This window comes from Camelus dromedarius, chromosome 27 (assembly GCF_036321535.1).
Source record: "Camelus dromedarius isolate mCamDro1 chromosome 27, mCamDro1.pat, whole genome shotgun sequence".
NCBI lineage: Eukaryota > Metazoa > Chordata > Mammalia > Artiodactyla > Camelidae > Camelus > Camelus dromedarius.
Genome location: NC_087462.1, coordinates 3726864 through 3744811, shown reverse-complemented (window position 1 = coordinate 3744811; position 17948 = coordinate 3726864). Strand labels below are relative to the sequence as shown.

Here is a 17948-nt window from a genome sequence, read left to right as displayed (position 1 = left end):
CTAAACAGGCAAAATTGTTGGAAACTGTTGGTATGTTTTGAAAGATTAAAATTGAATTAGGTTGTGTTAGGAATTAAATTTGATTTTCTGGTGTTTATGTCCCCTGCAGCCCCCCCCCCCAGCTTTTAGTCAGCCAAGACAGGCCCTTGGGATTGGGGTGCAACCTGTCTGCCATTCCCACTCCCACTCCCACTCAGGATGTTTTTTGGTGAAGGCTTTTTGCTTCATCTCTCCTATTAACATCATTTTTAAACAGTGCATTTCAAAGGACATGCTGGGTTTAGATATGATTGGAGATGGTACAGATGTAGTTTTTGAGTCCCAGCTTTGGAGTGGAACCAAATTCTCATATCAAGTGCTGATGATAAACCTGCTAGCATTGTGGGGAGTATTAAATAATGTGAAGAGCACAGTGTCCAACACGTGCTCTTGTGAGAAATTGTTGATGATAGTAGGGAATGAGATGCTTAAGGTGTAGATTTTGCAGTTGGCATCTTTAATCAAAGATTGAAGTTTCTTAACATTTAATTTTCTCATTTAAAAAATTTTTACATTTTTTATATATTTTACATTTTCCAAAGTATCTAAAAGTATGTATGTGAAAATGAGAGTGTCTCTTATAGCTCAGTTCTTTAGCCATGGCTGATGGATTGCCTTGGTCACATCCATCTGTATGTTATACAAGTGCACCCTCACACTTGCATGTATAAATAGATCTATGTGGGTAATGTTGTGGACGTTTTCCCATATCACTAAATATTCTTTAAAAGCATTATTTTTTAAGTTGAGAAAGGTGTGTTATTTTACAGGGTTTTGCAGACTTGACACTGTTGACAGTTTGGACTGAGTGCTTTGTGGTAGGACACGGTCTTGTGAGTCATGGTGTGTTGGGCAGCATCGCTGGTCACTGTCTACTAGATGCGAACATCACTGCCAGCTGTGACATCAAAAACGTCTCCAGACATCACCAAATTACACCCCACTGACTCCCCATACCCATATCCTGCATGTGAACAAAATGCAGCACAGTTTGTTTCCCTTTTTTATGTTTTATCTGTGTACACTATATCGATAGAATAAATAATCTTTGCTTTTAATTTCTTGTCATTTTGGTGCACATCCTAACGGAAATTCCAGAATAAAATTTATGTGCATTTTTAAGGCTTTTGAAACATAGGGAACCCAAAGATTTTACTTCCATTCTGAGTCAAGAAGTTTCCACCCTCCTTCTCTACCATCCTTTTTGGGAATACCTAGCATTAAATCTCAATAGTTGCTTTGCAGTCACAAAACCCAGGATGAACACTGACTTTATGGTAGCCTTTACCTTTTTGCCTCACAAAAAGTTCTTGGGCTAAAGAGTGACGAAAGGCAGGGGGCCTGTTTGCAATGGGTGCAGCACAGGGGACGCAGTAGATCTGTCATCCAGCACGCTGGCTTTGGTTGTGGTTCTTTGGGTACTGTTTGAACATATGTTTTTTAGTTTTTTTAGTTTAGTTTAGAAGTGCCTGTTTTTACTTTTTGCTCATTTTTCTTCTGGGATGTTAGTTAGTTTGGAGTACTTTTGAAATCTTTTGATGGTCTGGATATTTTGTCCAAAATCAAAATACTTTCATAGTATTACAGAAATTCAGATTTTCACGTTCCAATTGAGACCAAACTATGTGTTGTAGAAGAACAGGCACATTTAGTTTCCTTATATGTTCTCACCAAGATTGAACTGTGTCACCTTGCATCAGCTAATTATGAGGCCAAAACCTGAGTGTTGTCTGATTGAATAATTATTCTGTAATTAGGACAAAAGATGGAGGAGGAAGGCACAGAAGACAATGGCTTGGAAGAAGATTCCAGAGACGGACAGGTATGTGACATCACAGCGGGGGTGGTGGCAGGAGCTCCACGTCGTCGTCCACCTGGTCATTAACACCTTTCATTCGCCTTCACAGGAGGACATTGAAGCAAGTTTGGAGAGCTTGCAGAACATCGACATGATGGATGTGAGTGTGTTAGAAGAGGCTGAAGTCGAGAACAGCAGTGCTCCAGACTTTGGGGAAGATGGCGCTGACAGCATTCTTGAGTCCCTCTGCGAGAGCAAAGAATACGTGGCTGCACAGCTGAGAGAGCTCCCCGCCCCGTTCACAGAACATGCTGTAGGTAACTCAGACGTGGGGCAGCGTCTGCAGCCCCGGGGTGCCTCATGCTGTGTGCCTTCTCAGCCAGAACACACTGGTGATGGGTTAAATAATAGGCAGCTAAGTCACAGTCACCGTAAATAACACCTAATCCAGTGTCTAAACCTTGGGGTAAATTATATCCATTTACACTCCACATAGGTCATATGTTAACTGCTGGATTACTTCTCTGTAGTAATGGAGAATATTTTTATAATTGAGTGGGAAATGCTTTCTAAGCACAAGTTATAAAATGAAAGATTGACACAGTTGATAGAAGTGTTTTCTTTAAAAAAAACTGTAGAAGATAAGAAAATAAAAATAGTTTATGATCTCACCGTCCAGAGAATCCTGTTGATATTTAAAAAAAAAAGTTTTCCATACATAAATCAGTTCAGACAGGCATATTAAAAGATGCAAAATACATTGAAGAAAAGTGTTTGTACCCCCAGAGGAACTCCAATTAAAGGGGTCCGCTCTTTGCTTCATGTAAGGGTTGGGTTAGCTCTGTTACAGTGGTGCTTTCCCGCCTTTCACTTACAGTCTTTTGGCATAGAGCTCTCTGTGGTAGTCCTCCCAGGACTAGTTCCTGGTGTGATCTCACCACCTTGGCATCTTAGTTTGATTTTATTTACTCAAGGCATCATACCTTTAAACTGGGAGAAAAGTGCCCTTGTAGGACTGAACTTTAAATTTTAAAGGTCAAAAGTCACGATTTCCAGATAATCATTGCAACTCAGCCTACGCTAGCATCAAGCTTTGATTTGTCATCTCTCAGCGTGATCCTGTTGTGTGTTAGTTATTTCTACAGCATGGACTTGGCTTCTGAGTCTTAGTTAATGGAAACATCCAGGTCATAAGTTTCAAACCTAGAAAAGGAAAAAAGAAAAATATTTGAGAAGGGATATTTTTGTATCTCACTTTAAAAAGGTAAAAAGCCTTCAAATTTAATAACTTTTAAGACAGCAGTTTTCCTTCTGTATAGTAGATAATAGAAAGAGGAAACAAGTTAAGTGTTTGTTTTAAATAATACTGTAGAAGAAAGTCCCCAGTGATTGTTAATTTAAGTGTTGTGTTACTACCAAGTGAACTGGGAGCAACGTGAAGTGCGTTTTCCTTTCAAGTTCAGCTTTGAAAGTTCTGAGGCTGGGCAGTATATGCTGACCACCAGTGTGTGGAAACTGCCTGGGAAATGAATTTGCCCCTTTGTTCATCTGGCTAGCACTGACAGCGCCAGCCCTCTGTGAGCTACTGTCAGAGGTGCTGGTGTCACCCAGTCCTAGAGTGGACAGGGAGGCAGGAGTTAAACTGAATACGCCTTACCCCCAGTTTTGTCTTCTGAGGTTTCAGTTACCAGCAGGCAGTTGGAGTCCAAAAATACTAAACAGTTAGTTTTAAAGTGTGCAGTAGTGTGATGACACCTTGCACCGTCCTGCCTGGGATGCAGGGTGTCCCTTGGTCCAGTTTATCTACGCATGCACATTGCTGCTTTGTAGCGTAGGGAAAACACAGTGCATATAGGGTCTGGTGCTGTCCAAGGCTTTAGTCATCCACTGGGGGTTTTGGAACAAACATACTCCCCGTGGCTAAGGGGGACTGCTGTCATCCACCAGTGGACTTGGAGATAGCAGTTGATGCTGTGAAGGAAATAGACATGTAGGTGGCCTGGAAAGTGGTGAAGCGTAGGCCTTGGCATTCATAATTCTGTCTCCGCAAAGTAATCTTCCAGTTTTTTTCAGGTGGATGGGGAAGGCTTCGAGAACACTTTGGATACTTCGTCATTGGACTTCAAAGTACCTCCGGTAAGTTACCAACTGGTTCTGCATGGCTGGAAACTTGACGTGAGTGGTTAATTTTCCATAGTGGAAAAGAGCGTGTGTGTGCGTGCACGCACGTAAGTGTGTAAGACAATGCATTGAGCATCGGTCCTGAGCTAGGTGCTGGGGATAAGAGGCTGAGCCAGACGAGTCAGCATCAGGGTTTGCAGCCCAGTGGGCAGGGTGTTAATGACCAACAACAACATACCTAGAAGGGAAGTTCCACAAGGGAGAAGTTAGAAGTTCAGGTGATTGGGCTACAAAAGCACTAAAAGGCTTCCCAGAGAAAGTTCTGTTCAAATTAACGTCTGACAGGTCAGTTAGCTTGGTCAGGTGAAGGGGAAAAGAAGACTTGGGGAGAGTGGCTCACTGTAGGGTTGGAGAATCGGGGGTGGGGCTGAGGAGAAGGTGGGGCTGACCCTGGAGGTCCGAAAGCTGATGGTCCTCAGTACTGTGCAGAGTTGGGGTCAGGGAGAGGTGTTAAGCAGAGTGGAGAAATGGTTTTGTTGACAGGTTCCAGTTATAAATGACAGTTCTGTATTGGGAAAAATACATTTTTCTCTAGTTTGGTGTGATGTGTGACCTCTACCTTGACCGTGGGAGTCTTTGCCAGTTACAGGGGCCATTAGGTCAACTACCCTTGGACCTAACTTGGCCCAGCTCCAAGGGGGGAAATGGATGGGCTGAGTATTCCTGCTGCCTAACTGCTTTTGCTGGGGAGAAACTGACAAAATGAGCTTGTCTTTGTTGAATTATGGAATGAAATGCACTGTTTTGAGTGGAGAAACACTTGTTTGGAACAAGCATTTATTCATATTTAATTGAAAGTTGTGTCTGCTAGCGGACTCTGTCCAGTTATTAAAATGCTTTGTGCATTTACTTTTTCTTTTCTTTGTTTTAAATAGGATATTGAAGAACCTCTGTTGGAGCCAGGTACTGATAAGAGAAACACGACAGTTATGGTTTGAAAGTTTTCCTGCTATTTTTTCCAGGCTGTCTATATATTTTAAGCTGTGTATGGTCTTGTAAATTATTTTAATGGTGGACAATCCAGATCGTACAAGGATCAGAGATTGGAAACCCATTCGTATCACCAGATCTGTGGAAGTACCGTTCTGGTTTGTGGAGGTCAAATATATTTGGTGAGATGTAGTGATTATTTTCATCTCTAACCACATAGAGTGGCATTTAAGTAATTTCCCCCCTGTGATTCTTCCATGTGTTTCTACACATGAAACAGATCTTGTGATATTTGCCGCAGTTGTTTTGATTAATGCAGTTAAGGCAGGACAAAGCGGTGGTCAGGGCATTTGTAACCTGAGAAGTGACTGGATTCCAGAAGAGGAATCGGAGTTTCTTCATGAAAATTTCCAACATGTTGTCCCCCTTCTGGACTGCGTTTATCTCCTGCCGGCGGAAGAGATTCTGGTTTTCATGTTGGACTGTTCTGTTAAAAGAAATTCAAAGAAATTTGGAAATTGAGCTGTTCAGTGAATGGTGATTGCATTCGATTCAGCACCTTGGACATTGGGAAAATGAGTCGAAGACCCAGACTTGAACAAAAACATAAAGAAGACTGTCGAGAAGCAGCCACACGGTTGTAGGTGTTTGAATCTGTGGGGGCCTTTTCTCTTCCATGTAGCGTAGAGGCTTACTCTAGCAGTCGGTTGGAGAGCAGGTAGTGTAACCAGTGTAACTTTGTGTACCCGCGGGTTTTCCAATCTCTGTGTAGCTAGCAGTTCTCTTCGTGTTAGTGTGGCAGCCGTGCCAGTTCCGCATTTGTGATTGCTTTATTTCCCTGGTAATTAAACCTTGTGCCATTCTATTCCTGTTAAATCCGTAGAAAATGAGAAAATACTCGACATTTTGGGGGAAACTTGTAAATCTGAGCCAGTAAAAGAAGAAGGTTCCGAGCTGGAGCAGCCATTTGCACAGGATACAAGTAGCGTGGGGCCAGACAGAAAGCTTGCGGAGGAAGAGGACCTTTTTGGCAGCGCCCATCCGGAGGAGGGTGATTTAGATTTGGCCAGCGAGTCAACAGCACAAGCTCAGTCGAGCAAGGCAGACACCCTGTTAGCGGTAGTGAAAAGGGAGCCCGTGGAGCAGACAGGCGATGGCGCGAGGACGGACTGTGAGCCTGTAGGGCTAGAGAAGCCAGTTGAGCAGAGTAGTAAAGCCCCAGAGCGCACGGAAGCCTGTGGCGAGGAGGCCGCGGAAGCGCCCCCGGAAGCCTCAAGCCCAGAGCCCAGGGATAGCAAAGAAGACGTGAAGAAGTTTGCTTTTGAAGCTTGTAATGAAGTCCCTCCGGCTCCTAAAGAGTCCTCAGCCAGTGAGGGCGCTGATCAGAAAATGAGGTTTGTTTTTTCTCAGTTTTAGACCAGACGCTATCTCCTTTTCATTGGTCGTTTAATGACACACATAAGCTGTTTGTTCTGCAATTGGCCAGCCAGACTGATGCAATTGTAGTTTACTTCTAAAGAATGTTTTATTTCTCTTTGTGTATCTTTAATGGGTGATTTCAATTCCTTTTGTTTTTCTCAACCTACTATGGTTGTGCTTTTAAATTGTTAAGTGTTCCCTTCAGCTAAATCGAATTGACTTTTAAGAATCTGACGTTGTATTTGGGGGGTCAGATTTTCAGTATAAGTTTGCAAAGGTGCCTGTTAAAATTTTATTTCAGACTAATTTTCTGGTAGGTATTCAGTTTTAGCACATACCATACTTTTGATTTAGTTCTCTTTCGTTTTCTTCGTGTATGAGTAACATTAACTTTTGTCTCTAGCTCTTTTAAGGAAGAAAAAGATATAAAGCCAATCATTAAAGATGAAAAAGGTATGATTTAACTTAGGTGGCAGGGACCCACCTAAGGATCTCTTGTTTTGGGAGGGAGGGGCCTGCGGGTGTCCACATTTTGGATCCAGTAGTTGGTTTTATTATGGATTACTGGAGTTAATTATCTATTGGTATCTCAGGAGACTAGTTTTAAATGTTAGTGAGCTTCTGTACTTTATATCTTTATTGTGACTGTGTGATTGTCATTTATGGAGTAATGAAAGTCCTGTTACAGGACAGGAATATTTCTACTCATTGAAAAATACAGTTTTAGAAACTGCTATTTTGGTTGAAAACTGATCATTGAAAGACATTTCAATTTCTAACTGACATGGATGTGATTATTCCTCAAGTGAGAAAACTCAGTTTCTGTGGTCCAGCTTTTTCGTCTTTTATTCGTGTGTTGGCAGTAATTAAGTTCTTGAATCAAAAGAGTCAAGATTGGAATTAGTTAGGGTTTAAGAAAGAGCTACAGTCTTGCTTACTGTTATGCCCTGAGACAAAGCATAACCGGCTGCCTCCTGCCTCAGGTCGTGTCAGCAGCAGTTCCGGTAGGAATCTGTGGGTCAGTGGGCTGTCTTCCACAACTCGAGCAACAGATCTGAAGAACCTTTTCAGCAAATATGGAAAGGTATGCCCCCCTTACATCCTGCCACCTCGCCTTGATTTGGCATTAAAAAATAAACTTAAGAGTTTAGAAACTTAATTCTTGCTTTGTTAGTTTTACTGGTTCTTGTTTCTGGTTGGGGAAAACAAGCAGAAGAACAACAGAAAGGTCCAAGGGTTGAGCCCACCCAATTTGGGTGGTAAGCCTGGTTTCCGGCCGGGAGTGGATGACACGTGGAGCTCATCGAGCGCTGGACTGCTGCTCAGAAGAGGTGTAGGAAAGCTATGGTGTGGATGCCCCGCTGTTCTTTCTAGCTTCTCTTGGAGAAACTATCTTCAGGCAAATTCAAAACAAACCTGACAATCTGTACTTTTTCCTTGATAGTAAATGAAGAGTTGACTCCTATATGTCTTCTAGCATCATAAGTATACAGTTTGAGAATTGGCACAGGACAGTGGCTTAAAAATAAATCAGCTAATATGCTGGTGGCAGAGGCAGGAGGAAAGTAATACAATTTGAAAGCCTTCCAAGGAGTATTTAAGAATGATTCTTGTCTTGAAATTAGGTAGTGAAACAGTCTCACCATAAGTTATAGTGACCTGGTCTTCTGGGTGCCTGTGGGCTGGCCCTCTGGGAGAGAAGTAGGCGTGGAACCACTCAGCATCAGGAAGTTCCAGGCATCCCAGACAGAGGTTTGGCAGCTGTGTCATCCTGGCTACCCAGGCCGTTCCTCTGCTCAGGTCTGTGTCACCTGATCAGGTGTTGGTGAACACGTTAAGGACTTGGGCAGACAGGACCCCATAGAAGCGTTCCACAGTGCTTAGAACACTACAAAGCCAAAACCTATTAGTTTGCTTATTTAGAATCAGGGACTGAGTCTCAAGCTGAAGCAAATGGATACAAGGGCACTGTCACCATAGACCTTACATCTGGGGGAAGGTCATTTAAGAAATACATACATACCACATGTTGCAATAAGTGTATTAAAGGAAATTACAGTGTGCCATCAGTGTATGGTTGGAAGACCTAATCTATAATTGGGAGGTGGGTTCAGCAGACATTGCTGAGGAAGTGACATTTAGGTCAAAGGCTGAATTATGAGAGTTTGCATCAGAGCTCAGATCTGGACCAAAACATCCAGACTTAGAAAGGCCCCGTGGTGAGACAAACGTCTGGAATTAGATGAACTGACAGGCTTCTGTGAGGAGCTGGAGGGCAGGGGGTGGGATGAAGGGCCATGTAAGCTTTCTGTGGTAGCTGCTCTCACTTGGGTTTGTCTATCATAGGAAGTGATGCATTTGCAAGGAGAATGAGTTTGATGGGAAGGTCAAATGGCCCCTTTGGGGCTTAGCCCCCTGGCCTGGAGAGGGAGGAATGTGAAGGTTCCTCTCTGATGTGAACTGACATCTGTGTCCCTGTCAGCAGAGGCTCTGTCACCCTTGGCCCTGTATGGGGTGTTTTGGACAGATCAGGGCTTTCCTCCGCAGGCAGAGCAGGGCTCCTCCATCCCTGCAGGCAGAAACACGTACGTCAGGCCCTGCTGGGACCTTGGAGAGCATGGATCCCACTCCGTATCTCACAGTTAGGGAACACTGAGGTGCAGAGAGAGGAGATGGTCTGTTCACATTGACCCACCAAGTCGGGGGGTCAGAGCCAGGGCTCCTGTGTGTCAGGCTCTTTGCCTGTCCTGTGGGAACATTGACACGTAACACGCACTGGTATCGTGAGGTTTAAGTCTGGTCTTGCTTTGTGTTTTGTATCTGTCCTATTTCTTCTTGGATTCCTTACACCTGTTAATCTGCTTGATTTTGCATGGTGTGTTTCTTATGATTATTTGTAGTTTATTAGCTATATCTGGTGTATATAACTAGTTTATATTCTAGTTCCTTGAGGCGTACAGTTGGATTATTTATTGGAGATTTTTCTTGTTTCTTGACTTAGGCATTTATTGCTGTGAACTTCCCCCTTAGAACTGCTTTTGCTGCATCTCATAAGTTTTGGTATGTTGTATTTCCAGTTTTGTTTTGTTTCAAGGTATTCAGTATATTTAATGTCCACTTTTTTTTTAGTTTTTATTTTTTAATCAATTTGGGGGGGTGGTAATTAGATTGGTTGATTGATTGGTGGAGGTGCTGGGGATTGAACCCAGGACCTCGTGCATGCTAAGCACAGGCTCTACCCCTGAGCTAGACCCTCCTCCCCGCTCCCTGTGACGTTATACCAGTTCCGGGATGGTAAAGGAGCCTGACAGCAGCACCCTGCCGGCCTTTGTGATGTTACCATTCTACGTGTTACTTCTGTTTAACCAAGCACACAGTGTATTATTAGCTGTGTATGTGTGTGTTTTGTTTTTTTAAAGAGAAAAAACATCGGTTTTTAATTATCCACGTGTGTTTACCATTTAGGGCTGCTCTTTTTTCCTTTTTGTATATCCAGGTTCCCTGTGGGTATCATTCTCCCTCCCTCCTTAAACATATATGGTGGTGCAGGGTTAGCGATGATGATTTCCTGCGGCTTTTGCTGTGTCTGAGAGAGTTGTTCCTTGCCTTTGTTCAGCTGCGTATAGAAGTCAGGGCTGGCCAGTTTCCTCCTAGGTTGCACAGCCGCTCCGCTCCTCATAGCTTGTGTCGTCTCCAGCGGGCTGGCCGTCCTCTCATCTTTGCTCCTTGATGGACATGCGTCTTGTCTTCGGCTGCTGTCAGGATGTTCTCTTGACCGCTGGTTTGGAGCAGATGCTGCTGCTGTGCTTTGGTTTCGTTTGCTTTTTCCTGTGCTCGTTGCCAGTGAGGACTCTGCAGGTTGTTGCACAGGTTGCTGTTGCTCTGGTTCATTTGGTTTTTTCCATCTCTTTTATCAGTTTCATTTTGAATGGTTCCTCTTACTTTGTCTTCAAGTTCCCTCATTTTTTCTTCTGCCGTGTCTGTGTGAGTCCCATCTAGTGTGTTCTGTCTTAGAAGTTTGAAGTATCTTCCATGTGCTTACCTGATATGCTCACTTGCTGCTCTGCCTTCTTGAACATACAGGCTCTCCTTGCCCACTGGTTCTGCCACTGTGTCCTTTCTGGTGACTGTTTTTCTTTGTTAAAGCCATACTTTCCTGGGAGGAGGGTATAGCTCAGTGGTAGAGCATGTGCCTAGCATACTGGTTCAATCCTAGTACTTCCATTAAAAATAAAAGAGCCCTATTTTCCTGCTTCTTGGCTAGCCTAGTGGTTTTTGATGGGATGCCAGGTGATACGGCTTTTACCTTGTGGGGTGCCAGTTCGTCCTCTGTCCCTATAAACGTCTTTGAGCTTCTGCTGGGGTGCAGTTCAGTCACTTGCTCCTTGTGAGGCTTATTGCTGGGCTTCGTCAGTTGGGCCAGGGCAGCCGTCAGCTCAGGGCCGGCTTTGTCCGCTCCCAAGACGATGCCCTTCTGAGGATTGTGCTTGGTGCCCCTTGGCTGGTGGACCCCTCCCACAGTGAGCCCTTTGTGGCCCTGAGTGAGCCCTGGGAATTGACTTCCCTCTGCCCCTTCCCCGTGGGACTCCCTAGCCTGGGTGGTTGCCTCACACAAGTGGGCTGGTCGGGACCACCCGTCTGGATCGCCTTTGTGCAGCCCTCTCCTCTCTGGTGCTCTGATTGCTCGCTGCCTTCATCTCCCCAGACTCTGAGCTCAGTCTGCTCAGCTTAGGGGTGCTGCCCCTCACTTCTTCCTCCCTGCCCCTGGTTGGAGTTTCTAGGCAGTGCGCTGGAGCAGTCACAGGAGACAGGCCTTGTGTGTTCCCCCCTGGCAGGGCTCATCATCCTGTGCGGCCTCTTGCCCAGTGTCTGCAGACCCTTGTTGCCCACATTTCTTCTTGGTTTTTATTTGAGGTAGTAGGACAGTAAATTCTCGGTGCTCCTTTCTGGCTTGACGCAGAAGCCCTCTCTGCACCGGTGTCAGAGCTGTTCTCCACCTGGGCCTGCATGGATTGGCGTGCATTTCTGAGTAGATACCCCTGAAGCTATCAGTGGGTGTGGTGGAATTGGAAAGGTCAAGTGGAAAGGACTTTTGGTTAATTAACAAGTTGTGTTAGTGAAGTTTAACTGTCTTTAGTTTTTCTTGTTTGTATTTTGTCACTGTGAGGGCTGATCATGTATCAAAAGCAGTTGTATTTTGATAGGCCAGGGTTAATTAGAACCACTTTAATAACTAATTATGAGCAACAATAATTTTCAGAGAAGTAAAAGCAAGTGGAAATGATTCCGATGATCAGTTAACCTCTAACAGTTTTTGACATGTAATGTGATTTGTATGAAAAAGTAAGAGTCCTCTTTCTCACGAAGGTTGTCGGGGCCAAAGTGGTGACTAACGCCCGCAGTCCCGGGGCTCGGTGCTATGGGTTTGTCACCATGTCAACCTCCGATGAGGCCACAAAGTGTATCAGCCATCTCCACAGAACTGAGCTTCACGGAAGAATGATCTCTGTAGAGAAGGTGAGGCCCTTCTTACCTGTGGTAACTCACGTTGCTCGCAAGCTGGAAGACCTGGTCCCTGAGCTATTTCTGTCTGTGTTCTTTTTAGGCCAAAAATGAACCTGCTGGGAAAAAGCTGTCTGACAGAAAAGAGTGTGAAGTGAAGAAGGAAAAATTGTTGAATGTTGACAGACATCATTCTGTGGAAATCAAAGTTGAAAAGTAAAGTGATTTTTTAAAAAACCTTTCTCTTGAGAAGATGACTGGGAAGAGGGCAGGTGGCCCCCACAGGGTCACTCATGAAACAAGCATGTGTCCTTTCCATAGACAGCCTCACCAGCTCCTCATTTAAATCTCAGGTGGTTTTTGCATTTTGCTGCCACTTAATAATTATTTATGTCTAAGCAAGTTAGTGGTCTGTTAAAAAAAATAACAGAATGAACAACTAACACAGTTGACCCTTAAACAGCACTGGTTTGAACTGCACAGATCCACTCACATGGGGGATGTTTAGTAGTAACTACAAAGTTCTACAGGGCCCGCAGTTGGCTGGACCTGCGACTGTGGAACTGTGGGTGGGAAGGGCCGGTTGTAAAATTACACGTGCGTCTTCTACTGTGTGGAGGGTCAGTGCCCTAATCCCCACGTTGTTGGAGGGTCAGTTGTAGTTTTACTTGATTCTTAACGTCCTGAGTCCTTACATGGTCTCTCAAACTTTGGAGTCATTTCCTCATCCAGATTGATTTCACGCAGTTCTTGGTTTTTATCACAGCAACTGCAAAAACTCAGCTTTGCAAAGATACAGTGGCGTCCAAAGGCATGTAGCCTGATCTGATATTGAAATGAGTGACCTCAAGCTAGTAGTTCATGCAGTGTCTGACAGATGTCAAGTATTGCTGTGTTTCCCTCAGAAATTTATCAGATCCCAGGGCACTGTGAGTTTGCCTATCCTGGTGTACCTTGGCACAGTGGTTTTGAAACCACAGGTCTGAGATGCTATTTTTATAAAGGAGGTGATTTATGTCTTTAATCGAGATGGAAATAGAGACAGATCATTCAAAGAGGGCATTCCCTATTTATACTTTTATGAAAATCGTAGGTTTATCTTTTTGAGAAGGTGGACTTTGGTGATGAGCCTGATAGGATGCTGTTCTCAGAATGCTGAGTGTCTGCATTAAGTTTATATTGTCAACACGATTTATTTTCATTTCTAGGTCCACTTACATCTAAAAATTGAACCCTTTGCTGAGAATGTCAGTCTCACAGTAATTCCATTTTTGTTGTTGTTGTTTTTAACGTAAAAATTTATAGTAAACATGCCTGTAGGCATCATAATACTCAGACACTGAACTTGGTTTTTAAAGGTGTGATTGTCCATCTTCACTGTGGCCAAACTGGAATGTATAAACCCGTGAGAAGTGGGTGTTGGATTAGCCTTCACGTATTAAGGAGAGAGACTGTAATTTTACCAACAACTTCTCCAAAGAGACACGTCCTGTCAGTAGTGCTAAAACCTTGTATTGGTTGAACGCGGGGAACTTGGGAGTTCTTGGTGTTCTTAGTGTCTCAGGATGCATTTTGTTCATTGATTCTCTGATCACAAAAGTGCGATGTTTGCAGGAAGAGGAAGGGGGGTATAGTGGCTAGCTGGCGTGTGTCAGACGGCTTCTGCAGCCTCTGTAACAGTCCTGTGCGGGCCGTGCTCTGTGGAAGGAGAGATGGCTCAGAAGGTCGGGCAGGCGCCAGCCTGAGGCCGGCCAGGGGCGGCTGCCCCGGTGCAGGGGCGCTTCACTGGGGGTGAGCTTAGGATGTTTGAGCCAAACTGCCTTCGAGTGATTTGCCTAGGAGGCTGAGCATTCTAAGACTTGTTTTTAATCTTATTATTTTCTTCATTAGACGTTTATTTTAAGAATTTCTAGGTTTAGTGGTCGGCCTGAGTGAAACAGCTTTTCCAAAGAGGTGGCTTGTCTTGGCTGCCCGGATGAGTAGTGGTTTTTATGGTGTTGCCACTGGGAAAGCTCACGCACATCGGGCACAACCCCACTACCCAGGGGTGATGCTTCTTGGTATATATCCCTCTAGTCTGTTTTCCTACATATGTATTTTTTAGAAATTGCTTTTTAACTTAGTGTTATCAAGAAGTTCTTCTGTGAGGTGCCGTGTGGGTGCAGAACAAGTAGGAGGGGTGAGGGGTCCTTTCGACATTTTTCAGGTCTGCAGGGAGGGAGAAGGCAACGCCCCGGAATTGTGGAGGAGGCATGTCAGAGACGATCCCTAGTGACTATTTGCAGTCACAGAGTGGCCAGAAACAGGCTCTAGTCTGTCAAAAGGGAGCTGGGTGAATCACCGTGGGCTGTCGGGCAGCGTCTGTGCCTGCGCCCACGCGGCCTAACGGGCAGAGCAGGAGGTGAAGGCGTGGTAGGGCAGCACCCCAGTCCCGTCCACCTGTGTCAGTCTGAAGAGGTGTAGAGCATCACGTGGGGCATCGTGGTCATGTGAAGGGGCACGCAAAGCCAGGAGAGGCGGAGCCAAATGACCGACAGTGAAGGCACGGTGGTGTTGTCATAGGGATGAGTGTATCTGACATCTGCTGTGTGTACAGTGTTTTGTTTTTTAAAGGGAAACCAATATGTTAAAGACATTTACAATGATCAGTTCTGGTAAACGCTGTCAATTTCTTTTTACTTTAAAATAAAATATTACTGAAAGTAAATACAACTTTAAAGATGACAGCTTTGTGCTGTGGAAGTTGAGGAGTGAGGAAGAGTGACCTGAGTGGCATCTGGGGGAAGTTTACCTGGGCCTCCAGAGCTCTGCCCGGGTGATGGGAAGAGAGGGCAGGAAGTGCTGGTTAGTGGACCTGGAGAGGCCTGGCTTCTCCGTCCTGGACCCTGGCACACAGTGGGCATTTAATAAGTGTGGAGTTTAATTGCCTGAGACAAACAGCAATAGGGAATACAGGAGACACCTTTGAATGGCAGCAATGATTTATTTCACTGCTTAGAATAAAACTGCCTTCAGTTGAAATGGTACTAACAGTCTCCACATTTCTAGCATGTCACGTGCCATTTTACCTCCCCCTGAGTGTGCAGAAGTTACCTGCGCGGTGTGTGGGTGGGGAGGGGAGGGGCCCCTGCGTCATACAGCAGGCACCGCCCATCCTCATACTATGTCTGCATTCTGTTTTATACTGTACTGACTTGGAAAAAACGTTTTTCCCTACAAAACTTAAAAATAATACTCCACACAAACAAAATGAAACATTTAAAGTTAGCTTTTAGCAGGCTTTCCTATGTAGTGGAGTGTTTCTCATGAATGTTTGCGGTGCATCTAGCATTTTGGAAAAACACCCCATGAGCCTGCAGGCCCATCCGGCATGCTCCTGGGCGTAGCAAGTAACTTAAGTGGGAATAGGGGCTGTATCTAAAGAGGGTATTGTGAGTACTGCGGTTTTCAAATGATTTTCCCCTCCCGCTGCCGTCGCACAGGTCTGTTGTGTGTGGGGAGTCTGAGTGAGTGCAGACTGCTTGGGTTAGAATCTTGGGGACTCATGTCTGATAACTGTGTTTTTAAATAGAACTGTAATTAAGAAGGAAGAGAAGATCGAGAAAAAGGAAGAAAAAAAACCTGAAGACATTAAAAAGGAAGAAAAAGACGAAGATGAACTGAAAGCAGGACCTACAAATCGGTCCAGAGTTACCAAATCAGGTGATGAGAGTCTTTCAAGTGTTCGCAAGAAGGGGAGCGCCGGGCCGGGGTGGCGGCGGCGGGGTTCGGGTTGGAGCATGTGAGCACAGCACTGTGGTGACTTGGCTGAGCCGTGCTGTTCACAGGAAGCTGTAAAGCGATAGAGCCTCAGGTGATGAAGTGACTTAGAGGAGTTTCTCTGTGACAACAGAAATCTGGAGTTTTCCTGGTCAGGATCTGTGTTTATTGGTGGCTCAGGGACCTGGGTTCTTGCTTTTCCTGAGTCTGACAGACCAGAGTGTGGGACTCGAGAGGAGGTGTCCTGATTCTTGTGACTAATTCCATGCAGTTCTGCACGTGTGTGATCCAGTTTTTCATGTGTTTATATTAAAGCCAGATGTAGCAAAAAATGTGGAGAAAACTAAAACCTGAGAACTTCTGTACCCATTAAAGTAGTTGCATTGGAGCACGTCACCTCTATTGTTATTTTACAGAAGTTTATTGCTTTGTTCCTGGGTTTTGGCACCAAAAAAAAAACCCACTTTATTGTGCTCTGCACCCTCAGATTTGCATGAGATTCCACAGAATGTTTTGTCGAAAAAAATAAAACCAGTCCGCTTTCCCCCATAACCCCCCCCCCCCATGAAACAGAAACAAAACCCAGCCATCTGGAGCCTTGGAATTTGGTATGGCGCATTATAAGCTACATCTTAAGTGTTTGGGGTAATTTACCAGCAGTCTCAAGAGGAACGTGTGTTTAAAATGTTCCTCAAGTATTGTAAATCTCCCTAAATCAGTCACTGTTCTGGCGGTTAGAGCCTGGTTATCGTGTCATTGAGGGGAATGTCGGTTTGGAAGCCTTTATTGCAGTAGATGAATGAGGGGAGCCCACCCGTTTTGTGGGGGCCTCAGAGCCGCAGTGTCTGACTCAGAGCACAAGCGCTCCAGGATGTGTGGGAGGAATACAAATTGAAGTTGGTTCTCCTTGGAGGCGCTGGGATTTAGCGTGGGGGTGAAGGAAGCCTGCAGGCTGGGCGTGTTTGTGCCCATGTTGCAGAATGCACTTTGGTTCACATTTATGCTGAAAGATACAAACAGATCACAGCACTTCGCTCTAGATGAACAGAGGCCTGTCAGGGAGTGCCAGCCGCTCCAACCCCATGTGGCCCTATCGGCCGTGCTGACTTTGTATCCCAGCGAAGAGAAAGATGAGGTGTGAGGCCCCAGAGCTGAGCATCAGTCACTTGATGGAGCGAGCATCGGGAGCCCGTCAGCCCGAGTGCTGCCCGCGGTCGGGAAGCGAGGTGTCAGCATGTTTTCATAGTTGCTGTGTTTCTCCCTGAAGGAAGCAGAGGAATGGAACGAACGGTTGTAATGGATAAATCGAAAGGGGAGCCTGTCATTAGCGTGAAAACCGCAAGCAGATCAAAAGAGAGAGTAAGTACTGCTTCTGCCAGCTCAAGTCAGGCCTTTTCTTTTAAGATTTTAACGAGGTTTGAACCCAGGACCTCAGGGCCTCGTGCATGCTAAAGCATGCACTCTACCACTGAGCTGTCTCCCTCCCCCCCAAGTCCAGCCATTTTTGATGATGGCTTAACAACCACTTTGATTGGCGTTACGGAAACAATGTTGTTTCACCTTTAAAATTTTAAGGGTTCTGTGAAGTGCTCAAGAGGCATGTTGATAACTGTGTAGATTATACATATAGACACGAATTAGGTTCTAAACCTTGTTTCAAAACAGTATTTAACCATGTTTGTTTCCCATAAACATGTTGACCCTTTGCCCATTTTGTCCCATGATTCCCTTTCTCTGATTCACAAGTTGGACAGAGTGAGCAAGACCCAGGGCTTTTCAAGTTGGAAGGCAGGTCCTGCTCTTTGATTAATCTAATAGCACTTTATTCATTTTCCTTAGTAGTTCTTCTTGTTTTCTATTAAAGTAGCCAAAAAGCAAGGTAGAGTCCATCCTAAAACTGACTGTCTCGTGTTATCAGAGGAGCTCCATTGCTTACGTGGTACACACCACTGGACAAGCTAGTTGCTTCTCATTTTACTTTTTCCACCCAGGGAAACAAAACCCTGTGCATCCCAGCTGAAGGTTCTAACTAAAATGTTAAGGAAAGCAGTGCCCTTCAGTGAGTGCAGAGCTAACAGTATTCATCCAAGAACATTTTGTGGTGTTGAGACTTAATTCTGAAATGGACATTTGAGTTCTATAAAGCAGCAGATCTAATGCTGTTTTTCCTGTGGGCTGTAGGACAATCATGAAATACAGAGAAATGTAGAAAAGAACACCCAAAAAGGCCTAAAATCTTAACACCCAAGTAACTCTGATGTTAAAAAAAAAAAATAGCAGTGCAGGCGTGATTAGAACATACAGATAGTACAGGAGGACG

The 17948-nt window shown here is 44.7% G+C and overlaps 1 protein-coding gene across 1 annotated transcript in view; it reads left to right on the top strand.

The window, feature by feature from the left end:
* Positions 1-17948, top strand: part of SAFB2 (scaffold attachment factor B2) — a 31252-nt gene that overhangs the window by 3559 nt on the left and 9745 nt on the right. Inside the window, exons 3-13 of the mRNA XM_031437021.2 lie at positions 1797-1861; positions 1947-2150; positions 3911-3973; positions 4894-4921; positions 5832-6342; positions 6771-6820; positions 7351-7451; positions 11735-11884; positions 11973-12085; positions 15441-15571; positions 16896-16987. Coding sequence (XP_031292881.2) covers positions 1797-1861; positions 1947-2150; positions 3911-3973; positions 4894-4921; positions 5832-6342; positions 6771-6820; positions 7351-7451; positions 11735-11884; positions 11973-12085; positions 15441-15571; positions 16896-16987 — 1508 coding nt within the window. The remainder of the gene's footprint in view (positions 1-1796; positions 1862-1946; positions 2151-3910; positions 3974-4893; positions 4922-5831; positions 6343-6770; positions 6821-7350; positions 7452-11734; positions 11885-11972; positions 12086-15440; positions 15572-16895; positions 16988-17948) is intronic.